The 22,500-nt window shown below is 41.3% G+C and overlaps 2 protein-coding genes across 2 annotated transcripts in view; one reads left to right on the top strand and one right to left on the bottom strand.

Moving 5' to 3' along the window:
- LOC138056380 (cystatin-A1-like) overlaps nt 1-2,396 on the top strand; it is a 6,355-nt gene extending 3,959 nt beyond the window's left edge. Inside the window, exon 3 of the mRNA XM_068902166.1 lies at nt 1,818-2,396. Within this exon, the coding sequence (XP_068758267.1) occupies nt 1,818-1,955 (138 nt within the window). The 3' untranslated portion in view covers nt 1,956-2,396. The remainder of the gene's footprint in view (nt 1-1,817) is intronic.
- Nucleotides 2,397-2,553: 157 nt separating this feature from the next.
- On the bottom strand, nt 2,554-17,742 carry LOC138056379 (NFX1-type zinc finger-containing protein 1-like). Its single transcript, XM_068902165.1, has 6 exons — nt 17,604-17,742; nt 13,947-15,867; nt 10,746-13,374; nt 10,034-10,452; nt 9,059-9,332; nt 2,554-5,983 (listed from the first exon to the last, which is right to left on the bottom strand). Exons 2-6 carry the CDS (start codon nt 15,829-15,831, stop codon nt 5,686-5,688), a joined length of 5,505 nt encoding a protein of 1,834 aa, XP_068758266.1. The 5' UTR covers nt 15,832-15,867; nt 17,604-17,742; the 3' UTR covers nt 2,554-5,685.
- Nucleotides 17,743-22,500: the final 4,758 nt, after the last annotated feature.

Raw genomic sequence — 22,500 nt, 5'->3', positions numbered from 1 at the left:
GTTTTTCGGTCCGAACCGCATCAAGTAATGGCGGACCTTTAAATGACAAAAGTGGAGTTAAAATAAATAGTCTTCCTCTTAACATTATCACAAAAAATTCGCATGTTGAGCATTCAACGCAAGTACTTTCGAAATGTGAAAAAAAAAAAGCGAGAACTGATTTTTTTTTGGTAGTGCACTGTGCATACTATGTCACCGAGTTGTAAGAGTGTAAGAACGTAAGAGGGTAAGAGTGTCTGTGGTGCCAATAGGCCTGCAGCGCGTGCATAAATCACTAAAATAAACAGGTCTGTTTGAAGAGCGTGCTTGAGTTTCAATAAAATGAGCGCCAAAATCGGCAAGAATCTGTGACGCTGATGAATAATAAAGCAGCTGCTATTTCCAAAACGATGGAATTACCTGGTGATGAATAACCTCGTCTAAGAGAGTAAATTTTTGACTTTGCAGAAACAATGGTCAACCTCAAGAGTTAGACGATTGTCATCTTTGTTTTGAATTCTCACATTTCTTTTCAAACTTTATAACACTTGAAAGGAAAAAAAAACAGACTAACAAAAACAAAAACCCGGTGTCTTGCCATCATTTTGACACAGCTGTATCCTTTGTTTCGCGAGTAAACATGCAAGGTAACTTGATCGCGGCGCCCGGTGAATTCGACGACACTTTCGATTTTGCGATTTACTTGTGCAGCCAAAAGTACAATAGAAAAATTGAACGCAGCAGAAATCTCCCAAAATGTTTTTCGCTTATGGTAATTATTTATCTTCGCGGTTTAAAATTTATGTTGTTTTTATGTCGCAAATATTGTTGCTCGTGGCAAAATATTTCTTTCTCGATCGATACTTCCTGAAAACTTCCTTCTGCTCTTCCTAAAAACTGTGTATCAATATTTATTTACTTTTTTATCAATATTTGTTTTGTATAAAGCAGGCTAACAAAATCTGTACTTTTCTTAGTTCGCATTTTGGAACGCTAAAATAGAATTTTCGGTGCTATGTTTCTGACACAGCAAGTCATATATTTTGAGGTCTTCCATCCAGATACTAACCCTGTCGGACGGCGCGTAACTTCAGTGAACGTTTGTCTTGAAAAGCTGTTAGAAGCTCAGAGTACACGCTTAAACTTGTAGCTCTGTGTTACTGCACTGCCACATGTACGCAATACGTGCCTATTTTTTCATCTTGGAAGCACTTTAAATTGCAAAAATGAAATTCGAGTAAAAGTAACAACTGCAGCTATTAAGTTTAAGTACAAGTAAACATTGTCGCCCAGAATTTCGCTTTGAAAAGCAGTTTGGGACCTAAAATCGAGAATAGACCCATGCCCCTCACATCACGGCCGTGGGTCCAAATTACTGCTAGTTTTCATAGCTTTGCGCGTCTTACTCGGCAGATAAAAAATGAAATTTTGAGGTAAGAATGGTAAAACATGTTTGCTTTTAGAGGGGAGATTAATATTGTGGACGAAAAATATTTGCGTTTAAGTGCACTTCAAGCCTAATTTTAATTTTCGGCTCCCTTAAGAAATCTGAGTCAATTTGCTGTTAATAGACCGATTGAACCCAATGCTGTACTCAATTCAAATCTATCGGGGTTAAGATCCTTTGTGTATTGTATTTGCATGATAATGTAGCATTCACATTTAAATGATATGGTAATACCTGAAACAAAATGTTTTCTTCCCAATTTGAATTGGCCGAGTTCGTCAATGATTTCTTCCCTAGCTGTCAGTGAAGTCTGCCATCTAGATTGAAGACCTAATTTAATTATAAGGAAACCAAAAACTCTTTTTGAACTCTTAAACTTTTTTATTTCTAGGTTGATGTTGGCAATACTCCTTATAATTACGTCCACTTATACGTGTATCAGAGTTTGGCGAGTGATGGATCAACCCTTGAAGTTACCACTATCAAAACTGGAATGAAGGAAAGCGCTCCCTTGGAGCCGATCAAGTGAAATTAAGAGGCCGCCCCTGCCAAGTCAAGCCCTTGTCAGTATTCATTAGACTATTTTATTCACATAATGGCTTCGCGTGTAACAGAGTATACAAATTAAATGCATGCCGGTTATGAGTTTCTTTTTACCGAACTTGTTTAAAAGAATTTTCTCTCGCCGTTTGATTTCAGGAGACGGGAACAAAGTAGCTATTACTTTCCTTTAGAACAGGGTTAGATTTCCTCGCAAACGCACATTTTTTCTAACTGACAAGCAAATAATCATAACGGGTGATTTTATAGGCTAGGTTGGTATTTTCTTTTAAGTTTCACATTGATTTCAAATTTCATTATTTTCTTGTAGTTTACTAGATTGCATGGCTGTGTCTGAGGATGATCAAATCTTATTTTCGAAGCTAATATTTCAAGCATTTTAATGAAATAAAATCAGCCATTATGAGAATTTTCTGCTTCTTCACTAGATTGGTAGTTTATGCCTTTTCTCCTTCCCCAAACAGTTTCAAAACCCTTATTCACGGTGCTTGCTTCCCTCAGTTATGTTTGTACAGGGCATGCCAATAAATCACTGGTCGGGCTGGGCTAAAATGGCTATGGACACAATATTCATAGACGCTTTATTTTAACAAAACATCTCAAACAATTCCTTGATACAAAGTTTGGCCCAGTAAAGTTGAGGACACTGAAAACGCAGACAATCAAACCAAGTGGCTGGGACCTGGGGAGCGGGAGGGATGAAAGAAACCAACCCGTCTTCGCTCTTGAATTCGCGATTTTCCTAAATTGTTAATTTGCTTTGAATTCACTATGATCGTGAATTTAGAAGACTGACAGTTTGATACGAATAATGGGAAATGGTCATATTTGTTTGAAAAGCAAACCCAAGTGTATGGACATAGGAGTCGAACCAGGGAATGTTGATAAACCCGTGGCCTAACCACCACACCGCTAGCTTCTCAGGGACAATAACACGATCTAACAATGCTGTATTATCACTCGCCAACAAACAACATTAAACACTATAAAGTTCGGTTTCCAAACTTCACGACAAAGCTAAACATTTTAAATTATTAATCTAACTTAGACCTAATTACTCTTCAGCGGCCATATTCTATGGTAGACTTAAATAAATGTTTCTTTGGGAAAGGCAGTATCTTGATCTTCAGTGGTAAAGCGGAAATAAGCGATTCCTTTAGAGTAGAAACTCCAGGTTCAAATCCAATCCACGGATATGATTTTTTATTTCCTTATTTTCTCAGCTACCACAAGTACTGGGAAAAGTTTCCAAATTTCACGATAATAGTGAATTCAAAGCAAATTAACAATTCAGGATAATCGCGAACTCATGGGCGAGAACGTGTTGAAGAAGCATCTTGTAACAACGAATGACACCCGCGCGGCTGTCTGATCACATGATCCATGCTCAAACCTTCGAGGGTATGAGATTCAATACGAATAACTCCTCCCCAAGTCCCGTGTCCCAGATCTCCTCGGATACAAAAGCCACTACTGAAAAAGGAGGATATAAAAATTCTATTTGAGGGCAAATATTCCATGTCTGCATGAGGATAATCAACTCTTTATCGAAGCACTGTATACGATAATGTTCCAATTTCATAGAAATAAAATCGGCTATGGCCATCGATATCGGCCAAAGTGACATGACGTATTTATGTTGTCGGTAAAATCTGGTCTCAGATCGAATCCGTTTTTACCTGGGTTGAATATGCACTCTACCTAGTTTAAAAGCAGCTATCAACCCTCCAAAAAGGACTGTGACCATATGTACCTTCTCTGAAGCTTTGTCTTACCCGACATCTCAACAAATGTTTTCAATCATTAGTTTCTTATTATCTTATCGGTTTCTGTATTCATACACATCCATTCACTCTCAACATTACAACATAGGAAGGGGGAAACAAAACTATACTATGCACTTATCGCTACTCGAACTCGGACCCTTCAGATCCATAGTCGTGTGCCTTCACCACTACGCTATAACGACGAACATGCTCAACCCAACACCGTTCTTCTCGTTATTTACTTTTGTATAATAAGTCAATTAACCAAAAGTAATCTTAACCTGACCCTAATTTTTTCTCTCGGCTCCAAAAAAAGTTTCTGCAATTCATCTGAGTGCGCATTCAACCTACAATTAAAATGAGGATTGAACCTGAGAACGGGGTTTTACCGGCGACATTTCTTCATGTTTTCACTCATAATGTAGCTGCGCGTTCACTGTAATATCAATGTCGCCTGACTATTTTCTAAATTTTTTGTCAAAAATATGTCTAAAGAAAGAGTTTGCGCTTTTTGCATTCCATCGTGCCGTATTGTGGTTTTCAGTTGGGTGTTTTAGTAAGCAGGTTTGATTTGGTTTTGCTTTACTTTGCTCTGTGATTGGTTAGCACTGAAAACTCGTCCCACCTTCTCAACCAATGAGAAGCAAACCTAAAATCAATCATGCATTTTCCCGCGCTTTGAGTCGGCTACAAGTATATTAAGTAAAGCTATGATCCTCGCAGTTATGGACGCAATTTTAGCAAATTGCGCAGAGAAGCCTAACAATTTCAGGACTTCAACGGAGTTTGAACCCGTGTCCTAGCGATACCGATGCGACGCTCCAACCAACTGAGCTATGAAAGCACTGACGTTGGGAACTGGCCACTTGTGGGTTCTAATGTTCCCGTGATGAATGAATCAATGAACGAAATGATATATGAAATGAATCATATGCTGAAGATAGGATCCGCGCAGTTATGGACGCAATTTTAGCAAGTAATTGTACAGGTAATTCCTTCGAATTTTGATTGGCTCGCTGCACTGCTTGCGTCTGTTGTGATTGGTCATAGTAAAAGCTTTGGTTTTGGTTTCACGACACTCGATTGAAAATCATTTCATCTGATAAAAAGTTAATGCAGTTTATATCCCTTACTGAAAAAGCCAAACAAAGCCAGACTACTTGGGAGTGCGTGTAAGTTAAAATTCCTGAACTTTAAGCTGACCTGCAAAAACAAACGACTTTTACAGAATTTTTGTTTTTGAATAAATCGGTCCTCCCGATTCATAGTTCTATTGTCTTTGATGGTTGTGGTAACACTCAAATGGCTAAGCCCTGAAACAACTTCTTAATAGGTCAATAATTGTAAAATATACATGTCAAGCTTGCCATCCAGGCAAGTCTACTAAACTTCGTGCCTGTTTAACAAATCGAATGTGGTTTAGGGTTTATATCTGTTCTCTTATCGACAACGATATTCGTTATCACAGTGGTCAAAATGTTGTGGACTCAAGAGGCGCAACGAACAAATGACTCGACCAGCACAAACGTTTTCTTTTGAAATAAGCACTTTCAGTAACCAGCTTATGATGCACAAAATATTTGGGGTATGTAATTTGATTCATAATTCAGCATAGAGCGAGTTTCAATTGAGTGTCGTAAAACCAAAACCAAAGTAATTACTTTGGCCAATCAAAAAGGACGGAAACAATCCGGCAAACCAATCAAAACTCGAAGTAATTACACGTAGCCGACACAAAGCGCGGGAAAATGTGCACGCGCGAGCCACGATTGGTTTTGGTTTCACTTCTGATTGGTTGAAAAAATGGCGCGAGAACTTTGAACCAATCACTGAGTGAAGTAATCATAAACCAAAGTAATTATCTAATTATTTTCGACACCCAATTGAAAATCGCTCTAATTCAAATTTTCAATCGAAAATCACTGTCGGTATTTATACTTCATCTACTATAAGGTAATTTTGTAAGTTTGCCTGTTCAGACCAAGCCGAGTGTTGTGCTCCGTCCATCTCTGGAGCTAGCCGATTACCCTCTTGCAATGTGTGACTTACTCCGCCAATCACAGCGCCGCATTCTGGACACGTGCTTTTCTCCATAGCCCCACCGCATTCACCAATGGCGTAGCAGTGTCCGTTTGGACATTTGTACCAATGACCTTTGGACAGACCTACCGCTGTCACGATCTGTCTCTTTTGTTCAGGTGTCACAGGACCAAGACAAGGGTGTGCTTCCCTTAAACGATAAAATATAGTGGATTAGTGGAGCAGATATTATAAGCGCGCTTTGTATACTCCGTCAGGATCCCGTAATGGGTTCCTGGCTAAGTCCATTCATGTAGTAGAATTTTTTTGCTTTTTCGGCCCAAAAGATAAAAGCCTAGAAACGAGTCACAGTATCGTTATAGCCGCTTTCACAAGAAAGCAGTTGGACGCTTCTATCCCTATAAAAAAAGATTTTCCTATAACATACGTACACAATATTATTAAAAACGGCAAATAGACCATTTTACAGTTGTGTTCTCGGTTACCTGGCCTTTGAACAAAAGCGAGGCTGGAGTTGACCTTGCTTTGATACAAACCTCACTGTTTTTTTTTTATGTAAATCATGTGATGCTAACGAGTTTCTATTCACATAAGAAAGGCAGCGAGGTTTGCATCAAATCAAGGTCAACACCAGTCTCACTTTTATTCAAAGGCCTGGTAACTGAGCACAGAACTATAAAATGGTCTATTGTAGTGCCAAATTCGAAGAACGGAGTAATACCTTAGTGTACAACAACGCCTCCAGTTATGTCCAATCTGGTACAAACAGGTCAGTTTGCAAATGAAGCACTCTAATGTAGGGGGTACTTACATGAGGCCTGGACGAACGCAGATCGGCATGAATTTCTTTCCGGCCTCCATAGATTCTTTTTTATGCGTTTACATGAGACTGACTGGTCTGACCTCGTCTCGGTCCAGCAACCGAGACGACGTCAGACCGGTCTAGGTTCGTAACGTTCTCATGTAAATAACAACAAATATAAGACCGAGTCTAGAAATTTCAAACCTGTATGCCTTTGGGTCAGCCACATATTTATGAGACAAAACATATCATTTCGTCCCGAAACCAGGCACCAAGCATTTCGTCCCAGTTTCTCGTTAACGACTGCAAAAACTTCATACCTGTACAAGTTCAATTCATACCAGTCCGAGTTCGTCCCGGTTTCATGTAAATACTCCGTTAAATCAGTAGTGGCTTTTTAACAGTCCTTCGAAGTGGCACCTTTAAATGTCAGAATGAACAAGTCTGGGAGCTTTGCTGAGACAGCCCTTCAAGATAGTGCGTTCTGCATAGTAACCGCACGTTTTAAAGAACTTACGCTTTTCGCTTTGGCTTAGGGGCAAGTTTGTGAGATCTAGAATCGCAAACATTTGGAAAATATGAGTGCGCATGGAAGTGGGGTGTTATGTACTGTACTTGATTGATAACAACAAACACAACTTACTCGATGCAAGACTCGAAGAAAGTGGTAAAATATGTCAACGGAAGGGGTGTCTCTGTCGCGTCAAGAATTTGGGTTGAATTGCAGTGACAGTGGAGGGTTTCTTTATGGAGGCGTAAAAAGGGGGTTTGAAGTGCCAAATGAGAACGGCTATCACTTTCGCAAAGGTAACTGCAGCTCGGACTTTTTGTGGCTTAATTTTTTTAGTTTGAGATATAATCCAATAGGAAAAGAACGTTTAGGTTACAAAAATTCGTTTTTCTAAAGAGATATTACTACATCTGAGAAAACAAGAAACAACGCTTGTATTTTCACTCAGATGTTCCCGCGGGGTGCCCCTCGTTTAACACCGCGCACCGGTGGCTCAGTTGTTTGAGCACCGGGCTATCACGCGAGAGGTCGTGAGTTCAACTCCGGCCGGACCAACACTCAGAGTCTTTTAATAACTGAGGAGAAAGTGCTGCCTTTGTGATTACATCTGCAAATGGTTAAACTCTCTAGTCTTCTCGGATAAGGACGATAAGCCGGAGGTCCCGTCTCACAACCCTTCAATGTACATAATCCTGTGGGACGTAAAAGAACCCGCACACATGTCGCAAAGAGTAGGGCATGTAGTTCCCGGTGAGTGTTGTGGTCTGTCTTCTGTGATGTATCATGGTTGGGAGGGTAAATGCTCGGAGAAATTAGCTACACCAAGCTACTCTAAAAATCCGAGGGTAAATAAAGATATATGATATGATGATATGAACACCTCTTATGCGTTTCCTTGCTCTTCTTATTTTGATTGCTGTATATTTTTAAATGGAATTTAATTAACAATTATTGGATGAGGTTGAGCATGTTAGCGATAATTATCAAAGCCAAAGTTTGTGTTATCTTCCGAAGCCGAAGGGTGAGGCGGATAACACAAACTGAGGCCTTGATAATTATCGCTAACATTCGAAAACCGAATTCAATAATTGTTTTATTATGCATATTCCTGAGCTGAGCTCCGCCATGACAAAACTGATCGAACTGCTGGTTAGTGTGTTAGGTGACGTCACTTCTGCATGCATAAAACTATTGTCTGTAGGTATGACGTCAATTCTACATATATAAAATCTATTGTTTGTAGGTATGACGTAAGAGAAACAGAGCAAGCAAGAATTAGCTGCGTCCTTATAGCCAATCAAAATCGAGCTGGTGACACCACTGTATAATAATATGTTTTATAGGGTTTGCTAATGACGAAATGAAGCCCTGTGTCGAAATACTGTTAATTTTTTTTCCACTGGTTCCTACGGTGGACCGGAAGGGACATTGCACTTCGTGATCAGTTTTTCTGCTTAAAATTTTCAAACTCGAAATTTTGAGTTTCTGAAACTCGAAATTTTTTAGTTCACAAACTCGAACTTTTGCGTTTGAAAACTCTAAATTTCGAGTTCACAAACTCGAAAAAATGAGTTTACAAACGGTGAGTGTAAAATACAAACTGCAGAAAACGAGTAACAAATGCAACTGTTGAAAAAAGCCCAAACCCTCAGAGGTGCTATAACCTCAGGCCTAATTAGGCACAAAACAATATTTAGACTTCCCTGTTAGCACTTCTAAAGGTTATGGGCTTGTTTTCCTAGTCTGCAGTCTACATTTTACACTAAACAGTTTACAAACTCAAAATCTCGAGTTTAAAATTTTGCAGCAGGTAAACTGATCAGGAAATGCCATGTCCCTTACGGGTCACCGTAGGTTCTTCCACTGCTACTTTTTTTTTGTTTCGTTTTGTTTTGTTTTTTTCCTTAATTTCATTATAGCCAGGACACAAAAGTTCAAGTAGGCCAAATTACCGGATTGCTGACAACTTATCCAGAAGTTCATCCAGCCGCTTAGCTTCTATGAGTTTACCGCTGGACAAGTGATCGCGGATCTCTCTCATGACGTCAGTGGACGATGTGTCCAGCGCTGGGTGGTGAGTCAAGACACCATGATTCAGCAAACACAGCTCGAGTTGCAGATGCAGTCTGGTGAATTCTAGATCGATGTCTTGCAGCTCTTGCTGTGTGACTCCCCCAGACATCGATCTCTTTTTCATGCAGTCCAGTTCTCCCTGAACGAACAAACCTGCCAAAAATTGTGACATGATTTCAGTGCACTGAGTAATTTGATAGGAAATCCAGCTAAATAGACTAGTGCTAAAAAAACATCCCCTCATTTCCCTGAGTCCCTGACGCATCTCTCAAAGACTTGCACGTGAAATTAATCTACACTCCGTGTTTCACTTATATTTTTGCGTCCCCCTCCACCCCTTCTGGGTGCAGGGATGGGGCAGTGGTGAGAGCACTCGTCTCCCACAAATGTAGCCGGGGTTGGATTCCCAGACTCGGCGTCTTATTGGGGTTGAGTTTATTGGTTCGCTATTCTGCATCGACAGGTTTTTCTCCGGGTACTCCAGTTTCCCCCTCTCCTCAAAAACCAACATTTGACTTGATTTGCGTTAATTGTTGATTTCATTTGATAGTGTCCCAAATTAGTGCACTAGCGCTAGAACGACTAGACACTTAAATAAAGTTCCTTTTTTTTTCCCAAATAAGGACCCTACGATGGACAGTATGCAGCAGCAGGTCGTTAGCCTTGCCATGATTATGAAGTTTCCATGACCAACAAAGGGTCTGAGGAGAGTTGGTCAGCCCATCGTCCAGTCTCTCCCCAATCCAAAAGATAGATTACAAAGATAGAGTACATCACCAGGAACTACGGTCCCCACTAATTTGAGTAAAGCTTAATTTAAAATGTTATGCAAAGTGAAATACACAAACATATACCTTCCAAGCGACAATCGATGCTGTCTTTTCGGCAACTGGGCTCGCTGAGAAGATTGCACTTTAGTTTCTGGCTCATAACACAATAACGCTCCATCAAGTTCACTTGATTTTCCGTAACAGCAGCTTCTATCCCATTGCTTAGTCGTCTCTTGCAGAGCCTTTCCCACTCTTTCATTTCGTTTTCTCCGTCAAACGTCTTTTTTAGTTCCGTAAGACGCGTTTCCAATCTTTTCTTCGCATCATCTATTTCGCTTTGGTGCCCTTTCACCTTCTTTTTCACTTCCTCTATGTCATAAAGTTGCTGTTTAATCACGTTACCGTATCGCAGGCTCGTGCGGATTGCAGACTTGCAACGGGGGCATGATTTCAGCTGAATCACGTGACTTTCAAGGGAGTCGTCATTGGACATATCCATGTACCTGAAAAACAATCAAAGCTAGAATTGTTCTTGAATCCTTGTATCCTATGCACTTGAAAGGACCCCTTGCTGTTGTTACATAATTAAGATGAAACATTTTCCGAGGTCTATGTGAACAGAGCAAGGGCACAACAATTTAAGATCTTAGAGAAATGCCCCTATAAAGAGTTGTTTGTTGGGGGCACCAACCCATACTCGGCTTATTAAGGCGATGCTTGTACCAAAAAGCAAATTCTTTTTGCACGCAGATATAATTTCATTGTTTTTTTTTTCCCTTGAGAGCACATGCCTCACCTGTCAAGATCCGTTACCGCGAAGATGTGTTTGCAATCTGGTAACTGAATGAATAGTGCATCTTCATCGTCTTCCCCACCAAGAAAGATTTCGGTGATGGGATCCGTGCCGTCATTTTTCTCGCATACAGCACAAATACAGGGCTCTCCACAAAGACCGCGACAACGGTGAGGATCTTGCTTACGTCCACACTTCAGAATTTTTTTGCAAGGCTTGTTACACCTCGGCCGATTGCACAACTCACCGCACAGTTTGGTACATTTGTGATGACGGCACTTCCACGAGCATTTCTCTTTGCACGAAACGCACGGCTCTCCACATTTCTTATTGCAGCGACTGTGCTTGCAGCGATTTTCACACTTCTCGGAACATGGTGGACATGAGTTAGAACAGTGCGCCTTACAATCATGTGAACACACCAATACTCGACGACAGTGGGATGTACATCGCTTGTGCACTCTTCCCATTCGACACTCGCCACATTTTCCAGAACACCTGTGTCCACACTGCAATTTGGCGCCGCACTCAATGTTGCAATCGGCTGGTGAGGCGGAGCAGGCCATATTGACTTCATGTCCACATGGCCAATCATTTCTCTTAACCAATTCGTTGCACCTAGTTGAGCAGGGCTGACCACAACGAGCTTGGCATCGATGACCACATCTGGAGAGCATCTTTTCACACCGTTCTTTGCACTGAATTTTGGAAAAATCTTTGCCACATGCTACTCTCGTAAAGTGACCACAATGTGAATGTCTTTTCATCACCATCACAGCACACTTTGTTTCACACCCTTCGTAGCAAAGCTTAGAACACTGGTGAGAGCACCCTCTGATGACTTTGGAGCATTCCTCCTCACAGATATATTCTTCATGCTCAGGGTCATAAGGATGACACAATTTTTGGCAGGCATGACCGCAATCCAGGCGCACTTCACATGGCTTCAGACATCCCCCGTAAGGAACTTTGTCACCGAAATCTTGGGCCGTTTCAGCTGTCACTTCATCGCCGTGAATTTGACAAACAAGAGGTAACGCGTTTCCAATGCTTCCAGTCGATTCCAAATCTTCTACAATCTTGCGCCAGATATCACTGTGTTTGGAGAGAAGATCAAAATTTCCGATGCAATAAAATCCCCTCTTGGCACGAGAAAGAGCAACGCACGCGCGATTCACAATCTTGATAAAACCTACTTTCTCTTCCTTGTTGCTACGCACGAGTGACAAAAGGATGATGTCATTTTCTTCGCCTTGGAAGTTGTCAATGGTCGTCAGACGAACGTCTTTAAGTTCTTCGTTCTTTTCGTCCCTTCTATCTCGAATAGCAAACATTTGTCCAGTGTAGGATGTCAAAATTGTTATTTGCTCGGCACTGTAACCTTGCTGAAGTAAGTACTTACACAGAGATACCAAAAAGGTGGCTTCGTGCTGGTTGGTGTGACTGTGTGACTCGTTATTATCGTGGTCCTCAAAATCGCTGTGCTTGATAAAGAACATGTTCTTTTTAATTCCTTTGATGTTCTCGTATTCTTCCACGGATTTATGATTCTCGAGATCGTCGTAGATGTGTCTCATTAGGGCAGCAATTTCAGGCCTCATGCGATGTTGTACAGACAGCTTCTGGCAAGGAATTCCAACATTAACCATCCTCTCGAACAGTGACACGTCCAGTTTGTACGTTTTGGCCAATTTCCACACTTCGGGGGTGGGTCTAAGTTGCTGGTGATCGCCAATCAAAATCAAGTGCTGGCATCCTTTGGTCAAAGTGGTAATGATATGAGCCTCTAGTACTTCAGCAGCTTCCTCAACCAAAACGATTTGGGGGCAAATCTGCTGGAGAATGCGCCGATACCTAGCCGCGCACGTGGTTGTCATGCCAATGACTCGTGCGTTTCGAAGAATATGTTTGTCTTCGGCGTTTGTTACCTCATGCTGGCGGGCTAACGCTCTTTCGTAATCAGGCTGTTTTTTCTGAAGTTGATCTAAGTGGTGTTTTTCCACTCTCTGCAGCCAAAGCCTGTAAAGGTTCCAGCGTCGACGCAACGATAAGCGCCCGAGGTTCCCCCGAATCTGTTCTTCTTCGACTTTGGACATGACGTCATCCCTAAAAAGGTCTCTGCACAGTCCGGCGGGCTTATTCGTTTCGTCTGCTCTGCAAATGTCCACTTTAAAACGATTGGATACGGCTTCACTATCGTCATTCTCGTAGTCGTCGTCGTTTGCAAAGTGACGAACTGATACTTGCATTCTAAAGTCTTCCTTATGAGCACCATAACGATCATTTTTCTCCCTGGAGTCCCTTGGGACAACAATCTTTACTCCCAACCAATCCAGTAACAAATCGTCAGTGCCTCTGTGTGCTTCATTCTCAAACCACCTGACATGATGGCGAAACATAAAATGCTTTAGCACACGGAAGGAGAGAACTCCTCTTCTTGAGCACTTCAGTACTGCTGTTGACCGCTCAAGGAGTCCATCGTCAAGTAGCGCTCTGAGTTCATCCCTAGCTTTAAATCGTGCTCTGGCGATTTTTGCTGGAATTTCCTTCTTCTTTCTGGCATCGTCTCGCCGACTTTTGAGAGCGCAGCTCTTCAGTTTTTCGCTACAGCGTCCACCAACACGAACTACCCCTGTCAACAAAATCGTTGCGTTTGTTAAACGTAACGAGTTTATGAAACGTTCCGAACCTTCTAAGATAGGAACAGACTTCCTTTGATGCCTTATGGATATTGTAGTCAAGAAAGGTTATCTGGCTTTTAAAACTGTAAGGGTGAATTTTAGCAACGCCCGTGAAACAAGATTGTGTGATAGCTTTAACGGGGGTCTCTTGTTCAAACATCCTCACAAACGTCCCCGTCAAAGTTTAAGTATAATGTCTAAAACACAAATCATAAAGGCGGTAAACAGGAAAAAGTTGTCCTTTTTTTTTTTGTTGAGTGCTTTTATTTAAATGCGTTGCTTAATCAGGCTGGCAACAATGATGAATCGTCGAAATGCGTCAGTGTTGCAAACGTATGCGTGGCTTCGAGGTTATTTTAAAGAGCTTTCGTCTGCGATTTTCATAGAAAACTGCTCAAGTTGCTTTACGTGACTTCATCGGCTTCATCAGCTTTTGTAGTGTTCGCAATGTGTAATTTGCCTTTTAGAAGTCAGAACAAAATAATACTTGAAAAATAATACTAATGCGTTGCTGTAATCCTACCTTCCAGTGGTAAGCCTCCCAGGAACTCATCCAGCGCGTGATTGGTGTAGGACACCATCAAGATGGGTGACCGGCGTTTGCCTTTGTCTTGCCAAAGTGAGGCACTCTGCAAAAGAACCCGTGCGATCTTCTGGCCAACGTACGTCTTTCCAGTTCCCGGTGGTCCTTGAATGACTGCAATCTTCTTGGTCAGTGCCACTTGGAATGCACGCATCTGTGACTCATTGAATCCCAGGTCGTCTCGGCCTAGTGGCAAGTCGTAAATGTTAACAGCGCCTAACGGGAGAAGATCTTCGGACGAGTCGCTGTCAACTGTAGATACGCTAGAGATATCGCTGTTGTCAATGGTAACGGAATCTACGTTCATGGAATCATCTTCGGGCTCTGATTCATCTATAACAAATGGAATTCCATCGTTGTCACAAGATTGTGAATTCAAATCAAAGCCTGCTATGTCGCTCATGACAAAGAATCCGTTACTTATCCTCTCATAGTCAGGTGGCCCGACATCTTGGACACATTTAACGATGTGTTCTTCGAAAGGTAGGTTTCCAGGTTGGATTTCTTTCAAACCGTCTAAAACATGTCGGTAAGCTTCGAAAAATGCAGGCGACTCCACCATCTCAAACTTCTCCTTCATAGTAATGGACTGATTTAATCTATCTAGATTATCACCTTCAAAGCGCACTTCCAGCTCGCCAAGGCAAAGCTCTTTTGGATCTCGATTCTCAACTGTCCCAAACAAAAGGTTGTAAAAGTCATCTGCGGAGAGACAGAGAAGGGATCCAAACTTCAAACGCTTGGTCTTTCCCCATTTCACGTGGCTTACGCTTCTGTGCAACGAGTCAAACCGGATTCTATAAACCATTCCCTTTCCATTGCATACGGGATACAGGACGGTGACATTACGGTACACATGGACGTCATTGGCAAATTTGGTGCGTCTCGTGTAGCTTTCTCCGAGGCGTTCGTAATTCTTTTGAAGCTGTCTTATTCCATCTCGCAGTGGAACGATGAAGTCCTCTCTAAGAAGCCGAAACTGTACGTCCAAATAGTGCTCCAGGTCTTTGTAGCGTCCATCGACAACGTTGACGCGAAGAAACGGCTTACAATGAATGTTAAGGTCAGCAGCTTGTGGAGCCACACTAATGTCCCTGAAATTCTCGGGTGGTATAAGTTCAGATTCGTCTTGCTTTCGGGCAACCTTAAGTTTTCGACGAATAATTTCGTCCTTTAATTCTTTCACTCGAACAACTTTTTGGCTTAACATGTCTACTTTGAGTAAAGGATTCTTGTTTTTCAGCTCTGCTAGCGTGTCATTTAGTTGGGCTAGAGGAATTGCAGCGACTGTCTCACTTCCAAATCTTTGTAACAGCTCGAGAAAAATCTCAGCCAACTGCGAGATCACATCTTCAAGTTGAGTTTGAAATGCGCTGTCAAGCTCCGAAAAGAACGGTATTTGATTGATAAAACTGGAGAGATGAAGATGCAGGAAGTTGGTTTTGATGACAAGACGCAGGATCTGATCGGCATGTTGCGTTACCCCTTCTGACGAACAGCACAGATGAATAGCGCGAATTATAAGCCTCATTAAATCAAGCCGGATTTCAGACTCGGAATTTAGGAGGGCTTCAAATCTTTTGGATTTGTTCGCAAGATCCCAAATTCCATCTTCCGGAGATTGTGACATGCAAATTTTCTCCAAGGCCTTGAATCCAATTGGCACATAATTTCTCGTCTCACTCTTCCCTTCTCCGTTATCTGTCCGCCTTCGTTTTGCAGGGGCATGGGATGATTCAGTCGATCTTGACTCTTCTGAATTGTTCCAGTGGGGTACGTTTGGGTGGTTAGTTCTACCGTAACGTCTCTTTCGGGTTGGTGTCATGTTGTGTCATGGAGTAGAGCTGGTGGTGATCTACGGCTGAAACAGTCAAACACATGATTATGTGCAGTAATTACGGTAGCTAAGAAACAGCAGGGGCAATCCACCATTCACCTTGAGATGTATTCGGGAAACCACCCTTTCCTGATTCTCTGCAGACAATCAAAAACCCAGTAAATACAGTGAAGGGCAGACACAGACCCAAAGGAAACCGTCACGCTTTTTTGCAGAGCTGCACCTTATCAAGCATACGTATAGTTATGTCCAGAGAATCGTTCCTTAAAGGGACCCTCCACTTCAACAACAAAAAATTTAGTCACAGGAAATAACCATAACAGTCAAGTCAGTCTAAAGTATTTTTAAAGAAAGTGTTTGTATCCGAAATCGCCTATTTTTGTTTTCAAATTTCGCGGGCGCCACCATCTTGAATAATTGTGACGTGTTACGGTTGCCCTATTGTTATTACACAAAAGCTCTTTCTGTCAGAACAATTGGGCAACCGTAACATGTCGCAATCATTCAAGATGGTTGCGCCCGTGAAATTTGAAAGTGAAAATAAGTGGTTTTAAAATTCACTTGTGATATGTAATGGTTGCCCTATTGTTTCAAAACCAAAGCTCTTTGTGTGAATACAATACAGCAACCATTACTGAACAAACTCATTTCGAAAGAAAATTTGCATATTGTGCAAGGCTTCAATTTACATCTGTCAATCCTTGGCTTGCACATGACGTCATTGGCAGCCATGTTGGTGTACTGAACGATAGCGAAAACGTCTTTTGGGAATTTGGCTCTATTATTATGCAAACTCGAGCGACATTTCCCTTTTACACCAACATGGCCTTCTAATCACGTCACGAGTGCAAACCAAGAATAACGCCCGTTGTATCGAGTGTCGAGTCGCCGGTTCGTGATATTGAATATTATTAAAATTATGCCTTTGTTTTGCTTTGATCTTCACTGACGGAGCGACACCAGGTTAATTTTATTTGGTACTTGAATTCTAGTAATGTATAACTAACTATTTAACCACGTATTTTTGTGCATTAAACTATATAGAGCGCATTTCTTTAAACTGAAAGTGATACAAATAGACCTTATTCTAATACTCAGGAGATTTGATCCTTTAATTTGCCTTGTTTACTAAAAAGAGTGCATGCAAGTATAAATATGTCTGCATGCACTCTTTTTAATGAACAAAACAAAAAAAAAAAGGACCAAATCTCATGACTGAGTATCGTCATATGATGTGAATCGGGAAAACAAAATGTACAAGCGAATAATATGGCCGTTTTTATACTAGAGACGCATAATCCGTCCAGACGAATTATGCGTCTCTCATGTTATCCGTCTAGTGTAAAGACGGGACGAACTATATGAGACGCATAATTCGTCTTGGACGAACCTGGGCGAACATTTTTTCTGCGTCTGTTAATTTCGTCTAGTATAAAGACGGGCACTAGACGCATAATGCGTCTGGACGAACTTTCCAGTTTAGTGCGTCTTCGAAGACGCACTAAAATAAATTCTTCGTCCAGACGCATAATGCGTCTTGTGGCCGTCTTTATACTAGACAAATTTAACAGACGCAGAAAAAATGTTTGCCCAAGTTCGTCCCAGACGAATTATGCGTCTCTAGTATAAAAACGGCCTATATCATTAGACAAACGTATGGTAACAGTATGGTAAATGTTTTTAGATGCATTTCCGCGTGTATCTTGTTGTCCCACATGTGAGGCCAAAATTTTCATTTGTTACAAAATATTTCCGCCTACCTTTGTCCCACTTCTAGCTCATTGCGAAAACCTTTTCTTTGACGCAAGATTTTTCTCAGAGATACAACCAGTGCTCTTTCGCAGAAGGCTTAATCCAAATTCTGAAAAAAGCGTCTCCTCTGCGATTGGTTTATCTTCGCTCCTTTAATACTACGCAGGCTTGCTGGTCAGGGGAAACGAAGACGCTGGGTACGAGACTCAGACAATCTCGACCCCAGAGCTCTTCTCTTGAATGGGGCTCTGGTGACGAGAATGGGTACGAGGTTGTGATTGGGTGGCAAACAAGCCGGAAGCAACTCTATTCTCGGCCCCAGTCTTCCTCCCTTTCAGTATGTCTGACGGTGTCACTGTGATTTGGGCATTACCGCGTTTTGGGTATCCCCGTACCCAAAAACGCTAGTAGGGAATTTAAGAAACGACGACGGCTACGACTACGACAACGCCACAAAACAATAATATCATTGGTTAAAAGAGTATAAATAATCGTGCTGCACGTGCAGCACGGATTTGGCAAGTATCTTAGCGGTCCTCTGCATGAAGATGACGTGAAATCACTAAATTTGAAGTTTTGACGACAACGTAAGCATAACAAGAAGAAATTTGATTGTTAGTTCCTGTTCGTTTCACTGAAGCGCTTCCCAGTTAGGATAGACTGAAAAGACTGCACAATGATCCTGGGAATTAACCTCTTTAGCTTGTACTTTTTGTTTTTCCATTTCAGACCACGTGATGTCACTCAAGAGAACAGTTTCTTTCAAATGTGGTCTTAGGCTCGTGCTTATGTACGAATAACTTATGAAAAAACAAAAGGAAAATTCCCTTGAAAACATTACTTGGTCCGAAATGAGAAAACAAAACGTACAAGCTAAGGAAGTCAATAGAAACTGCAGTAGCAGACTGTTCGTTGGTATATGACTGCTTCTCTCATGCATTCACTGTTCCTTAGTCTGTCAAAATGTTTCATATTCCATAAACTTTTGTTGAATCTTGTTCTCATCAGTCCTTGATGAAAACTAGGTGGCTCAGTACAATTCCCGAGTGGTACTCCCAACAATTTACTGTGTTGTCAATAGCACAGCCGGGGTAGAGAGAATTACAATATCAGCGAGGTGTTTCTAAAGAACGAAATTACCATTCAGGGTGCTATTAAACGGCCAAAGAAGTCGCTAGAGAATTATTCTCCTCTTGTGCCATTTTTTATTTTTAGTTCATAAACCTTAAGTGTCATTACAAGTGCACTCGTATCTTCGCCATTTACACTACGACATTTTTTTTTTTACTTATTGCAAGATCAGACAGATTAAACGTGTAGTACCCGCCGAAGGTAGCAAGGCGGGTCAAAGGATATTAAATTACAATACTACTACTACTACTACTACTACTACCACTACCACTACCACTACCACTACCACTACCACTACCACTACCACTACCACTACCACTACCACTGCCACTGCCACTGCCACTGCCACTGCCACTGCCACTGCCACTGCCACTGCCACTGCCACTGCCACTGCCACTGCCACTGCCACTGCCACTGCCACTGCCACTGCCACTGCCACTGCCTCTGCCACTGCCACTGCCACTACTACTGCTACTGCTACTGCCACTGCCACTGCCACTGCCACTACCACTGCCACTGCCACTGCTACTCCTACTGCTATTGCTACTACTACGAGATCAATACTCGAAATGCGAGATTTTATGCAATCACTTCAAGAGAAAACTGTCTCCTTTCCATTACACGGTGTGATTGTGACAGAGAAGCTCTCAGAGAGCGGGATGGAAAATAAAGTGACGTCATTTACTCGCTTGCTTAAAAGTGCAGTGTGTGAATAAGGCCGCTTTTTACTTGGTATGCAGAAAACGAATTTGACAACTCTAAAGCCAAAACCTCTCCTGCTGTATACTAATTCAGCCACATTCGCACACTTCATTTTTTAAAATGACGTGACTTTCTCATCGATCCCTATCGCTGAAAGTAAAATAAACAGTCTTCTTCTTGACATACCACAAAAAATTTCGCACGTTAAGCATTCAAGGCAAGAACTTTCGAAATGTAAAGGAAAGCGAGAACTGATTTTTTTTCATCGTAGTAGCACTTTAAATCACGAAAAATAAATTAATTTTAGGTACAAGTAATTACTGCAGGCTAATAAGTACGAGAAATAAGAGGACAGATAATTTTCATTATTATTCAACACATTGTGACAATGTCCAAATATAGTCATAGCGCGCTCAATATTCGTCGTGCGTACTCAACAGATATCCTGCGATATACGTAATTTTGTGTGTCGCGGAGAAAAATGGTAGTTTTCCAGCTTTTTTTCCAATAAACTTACAAAATTGTGCTTTGTTATCAATGTGTTGAATAATAAAACAATTATCCTGCTCAATCTTGCGGGATATCGCTTGATTTTAGCCAACTCGACCTATGGCCTCGTCGGCTTAGTACATGTATCAGGCGATATTCAGCAAGATTGAGCAGGATAGTTGTTAAATAACAGAAGTTTACTGATTAAAGTAAATGTAAAGGTGCTATTTTGGTTCCATGAATCCGGTAGATATTTTAGCAATGATCGTTGTTTAAAAAAATAATCATCATCATTGTTAAAGTGACCTAAACTTAACTATTTTTCGTTCGTAATATAATTCTCCCATCCAAAAGGAAACATATATCACTATTGTCGCCCAGAATTTTGCTTTCCCTGTGCCGTGCAAGTCACGCAAACTTGGCAGAACTAGCAGAAATATGCCACTTTCGAAATATCAAATATTCAGCTGGGTAGTGATGCAGTGAGGAAAAAAACAATAGAAATCCGTAGGAATGAATGTGAAAATTATTTGCATATCGTCCACTTTCCTTTGTCTTTGTCCTCTAAGCCTCTCTTTCAAGCTGAATTTCAATATACCAAAAAAGACTTATTTGGACCCGCGACCGTGATGTGAGAGGCATGGCTCTATTCTCGATTTTACGTCACAAACTGCTTTGCATTCCTATTTTGCATTGCAAAGCAGTTTGGGATCTAAAATCGAGAATAGATCCATGCCCCTCACATCACGGTCGTGGGTCCAAATTTGCCATAGCTTTGCGCGTCTTAATCGGCAAATACAAAGCGAAATTTTGAGGTAAGAATTGTAAAACACGTTTGCTTTTGGTGAGGAAATCAATATTGTAGACGAAAAATATTTGAGTTGAGCTGCAATATAACAGTGGCGGATATAGGAATATTTTAGTGGGAGGGGGGGGGGGGGGGGGGGGGGGTGAATTGAAAGAAACGAACTATATACTCTCACAAAAGTCCAGATAGTTTAGGCTGCCCTTTTTCCCTTAGTTATGTTTTGCATTAATAAAAATGTTCACGTCAGGTAAATAGTATCTGTTTCAGCAGGAATAAAAATACAATAAAAGACAGATAAATAGAGAAAAAAAAGGAGCCAAAACAGGGGGTGGCTAGCCATCCTATACACGACATTAAATGGGATCACTTTGACATTTTAGCGTCCGGAAAAACTGACTTTCACTGCAAAATTAAAGAGACTTTGTTCATTCAAGAGCTAAAGCCTTGTCTTAATGTCAATATTAGTAATGAGAAGTTATTGCTGTTTTAGCTATTACTCCTCATTATGTCTAGACACGTACTGCTGCAGATCATTTTTCTCAGTCTAGGTTCCAGATCCCTAATGTTTACGATATATATATATAGTTTTCAAAAATTGTAACGGTCATCTTTGAAAATGCATGTTGACTACAGGGTGTAGCATACGAAACGTAAAGTTTTATAAAAAATGCGTTGGAATACAATGTTTATCACCGCTGTTTGTGTTATTTTCTTTGTTGAACTCTTAAATATTTTATTTCCAGGTTGATGTTGGCCCTGTTGCTTTTAATTGGGTCCACCTATTCGTGACCAAGTTTTTGGACTCAACCGTTAAATTGACCGATCTCAAGGTTGCAATGAGGGATAACGCTCCCATCAGGCCGATGGTTACTCCGCAGGGTGACTCCCTGTTCTTTACTGAATAGACTATATTACCCGGGGGGGTACTCGATGTATCCCTGGTTGGGGAGGTGCGGCGCGACCCCTCATACCCTGACCCTGTTTAAGACAAATATCGCTGATTTTCCTACCCATTTTAAAACAGAATTCCGATTTTTGATACCGTGTTTAAGGCATTTAACCCAGTTTAAGACAAAAATTGATAAATCGATACCCTGATTAAGACAAAAAATGATAAATTCGATACCCTGTTCAAGACAAAAATCCCGAAAAACATACCCTGGCTGGCCGCACGTCCCCATTAAGCCCTTATAAGGGAGTACCCCCCCGGGCTATATTATTCGCATAATGGCTTCGCGTATAACAGAGTAGACAAATTAAGGTCGTGTTCTATTTGGATCAACCGTTTGAAGCGGTTGAGGTTTCCCAATAGAACACTTTTCCAACCGTTGTCGGTTGAAACGCGGTCACTCCTGGGAATAGTTATTACTAGACTTCTCAGCGTTGAAAAGTTGAGTCCTGAAAGCAACACGGCAGTAGCCCGCGGCCGACTTTAAATGGCCCGCGTAAACGACAGCGGTTGCTGCTAATGCTTTTTCAACCGTTTTAACCTAGTTTCATGCCGGTTGAAAAAGTTGATCAACCAAACCAACCGAAAATGGTTTTTTCCTAATAGAATACGAAAAAAGCCAACCAACTAAAAACGGTTGATCCCAATAAAACACGACCTAAATGTATGCCGGTTATGAGTTTCTTTTTACTGAACTTGTTGAAAGGAATTTTCCCTCACTCGGAATTGAGTGAATTAGATAAGGGTGTTGTTCTATCACTTTGCGGTCTTGCAGCAACACAGTCACTCTTTGCGCGCGAAACAAACAAAGGGCCGCCAATTTTAA

This window comes from Montipora capricornis, chromosome 7 (genome assembly GCF_036669925.1).
Source record: "Montipora capricornis isolate CH-2021 chromosome 7, ASM3666992v2, whole genome shotgun sequence".
NCBI lineage: Eukaryota > Metazoa > Cnidaria > Anthozoa > Scleractinia > Acroporidae > Montipora > Montipora capricornis.
Note: the sequence above shows the minus strand (reverse complement) of the source record. Positions and strands in the feature narration are given on the sequence as shown.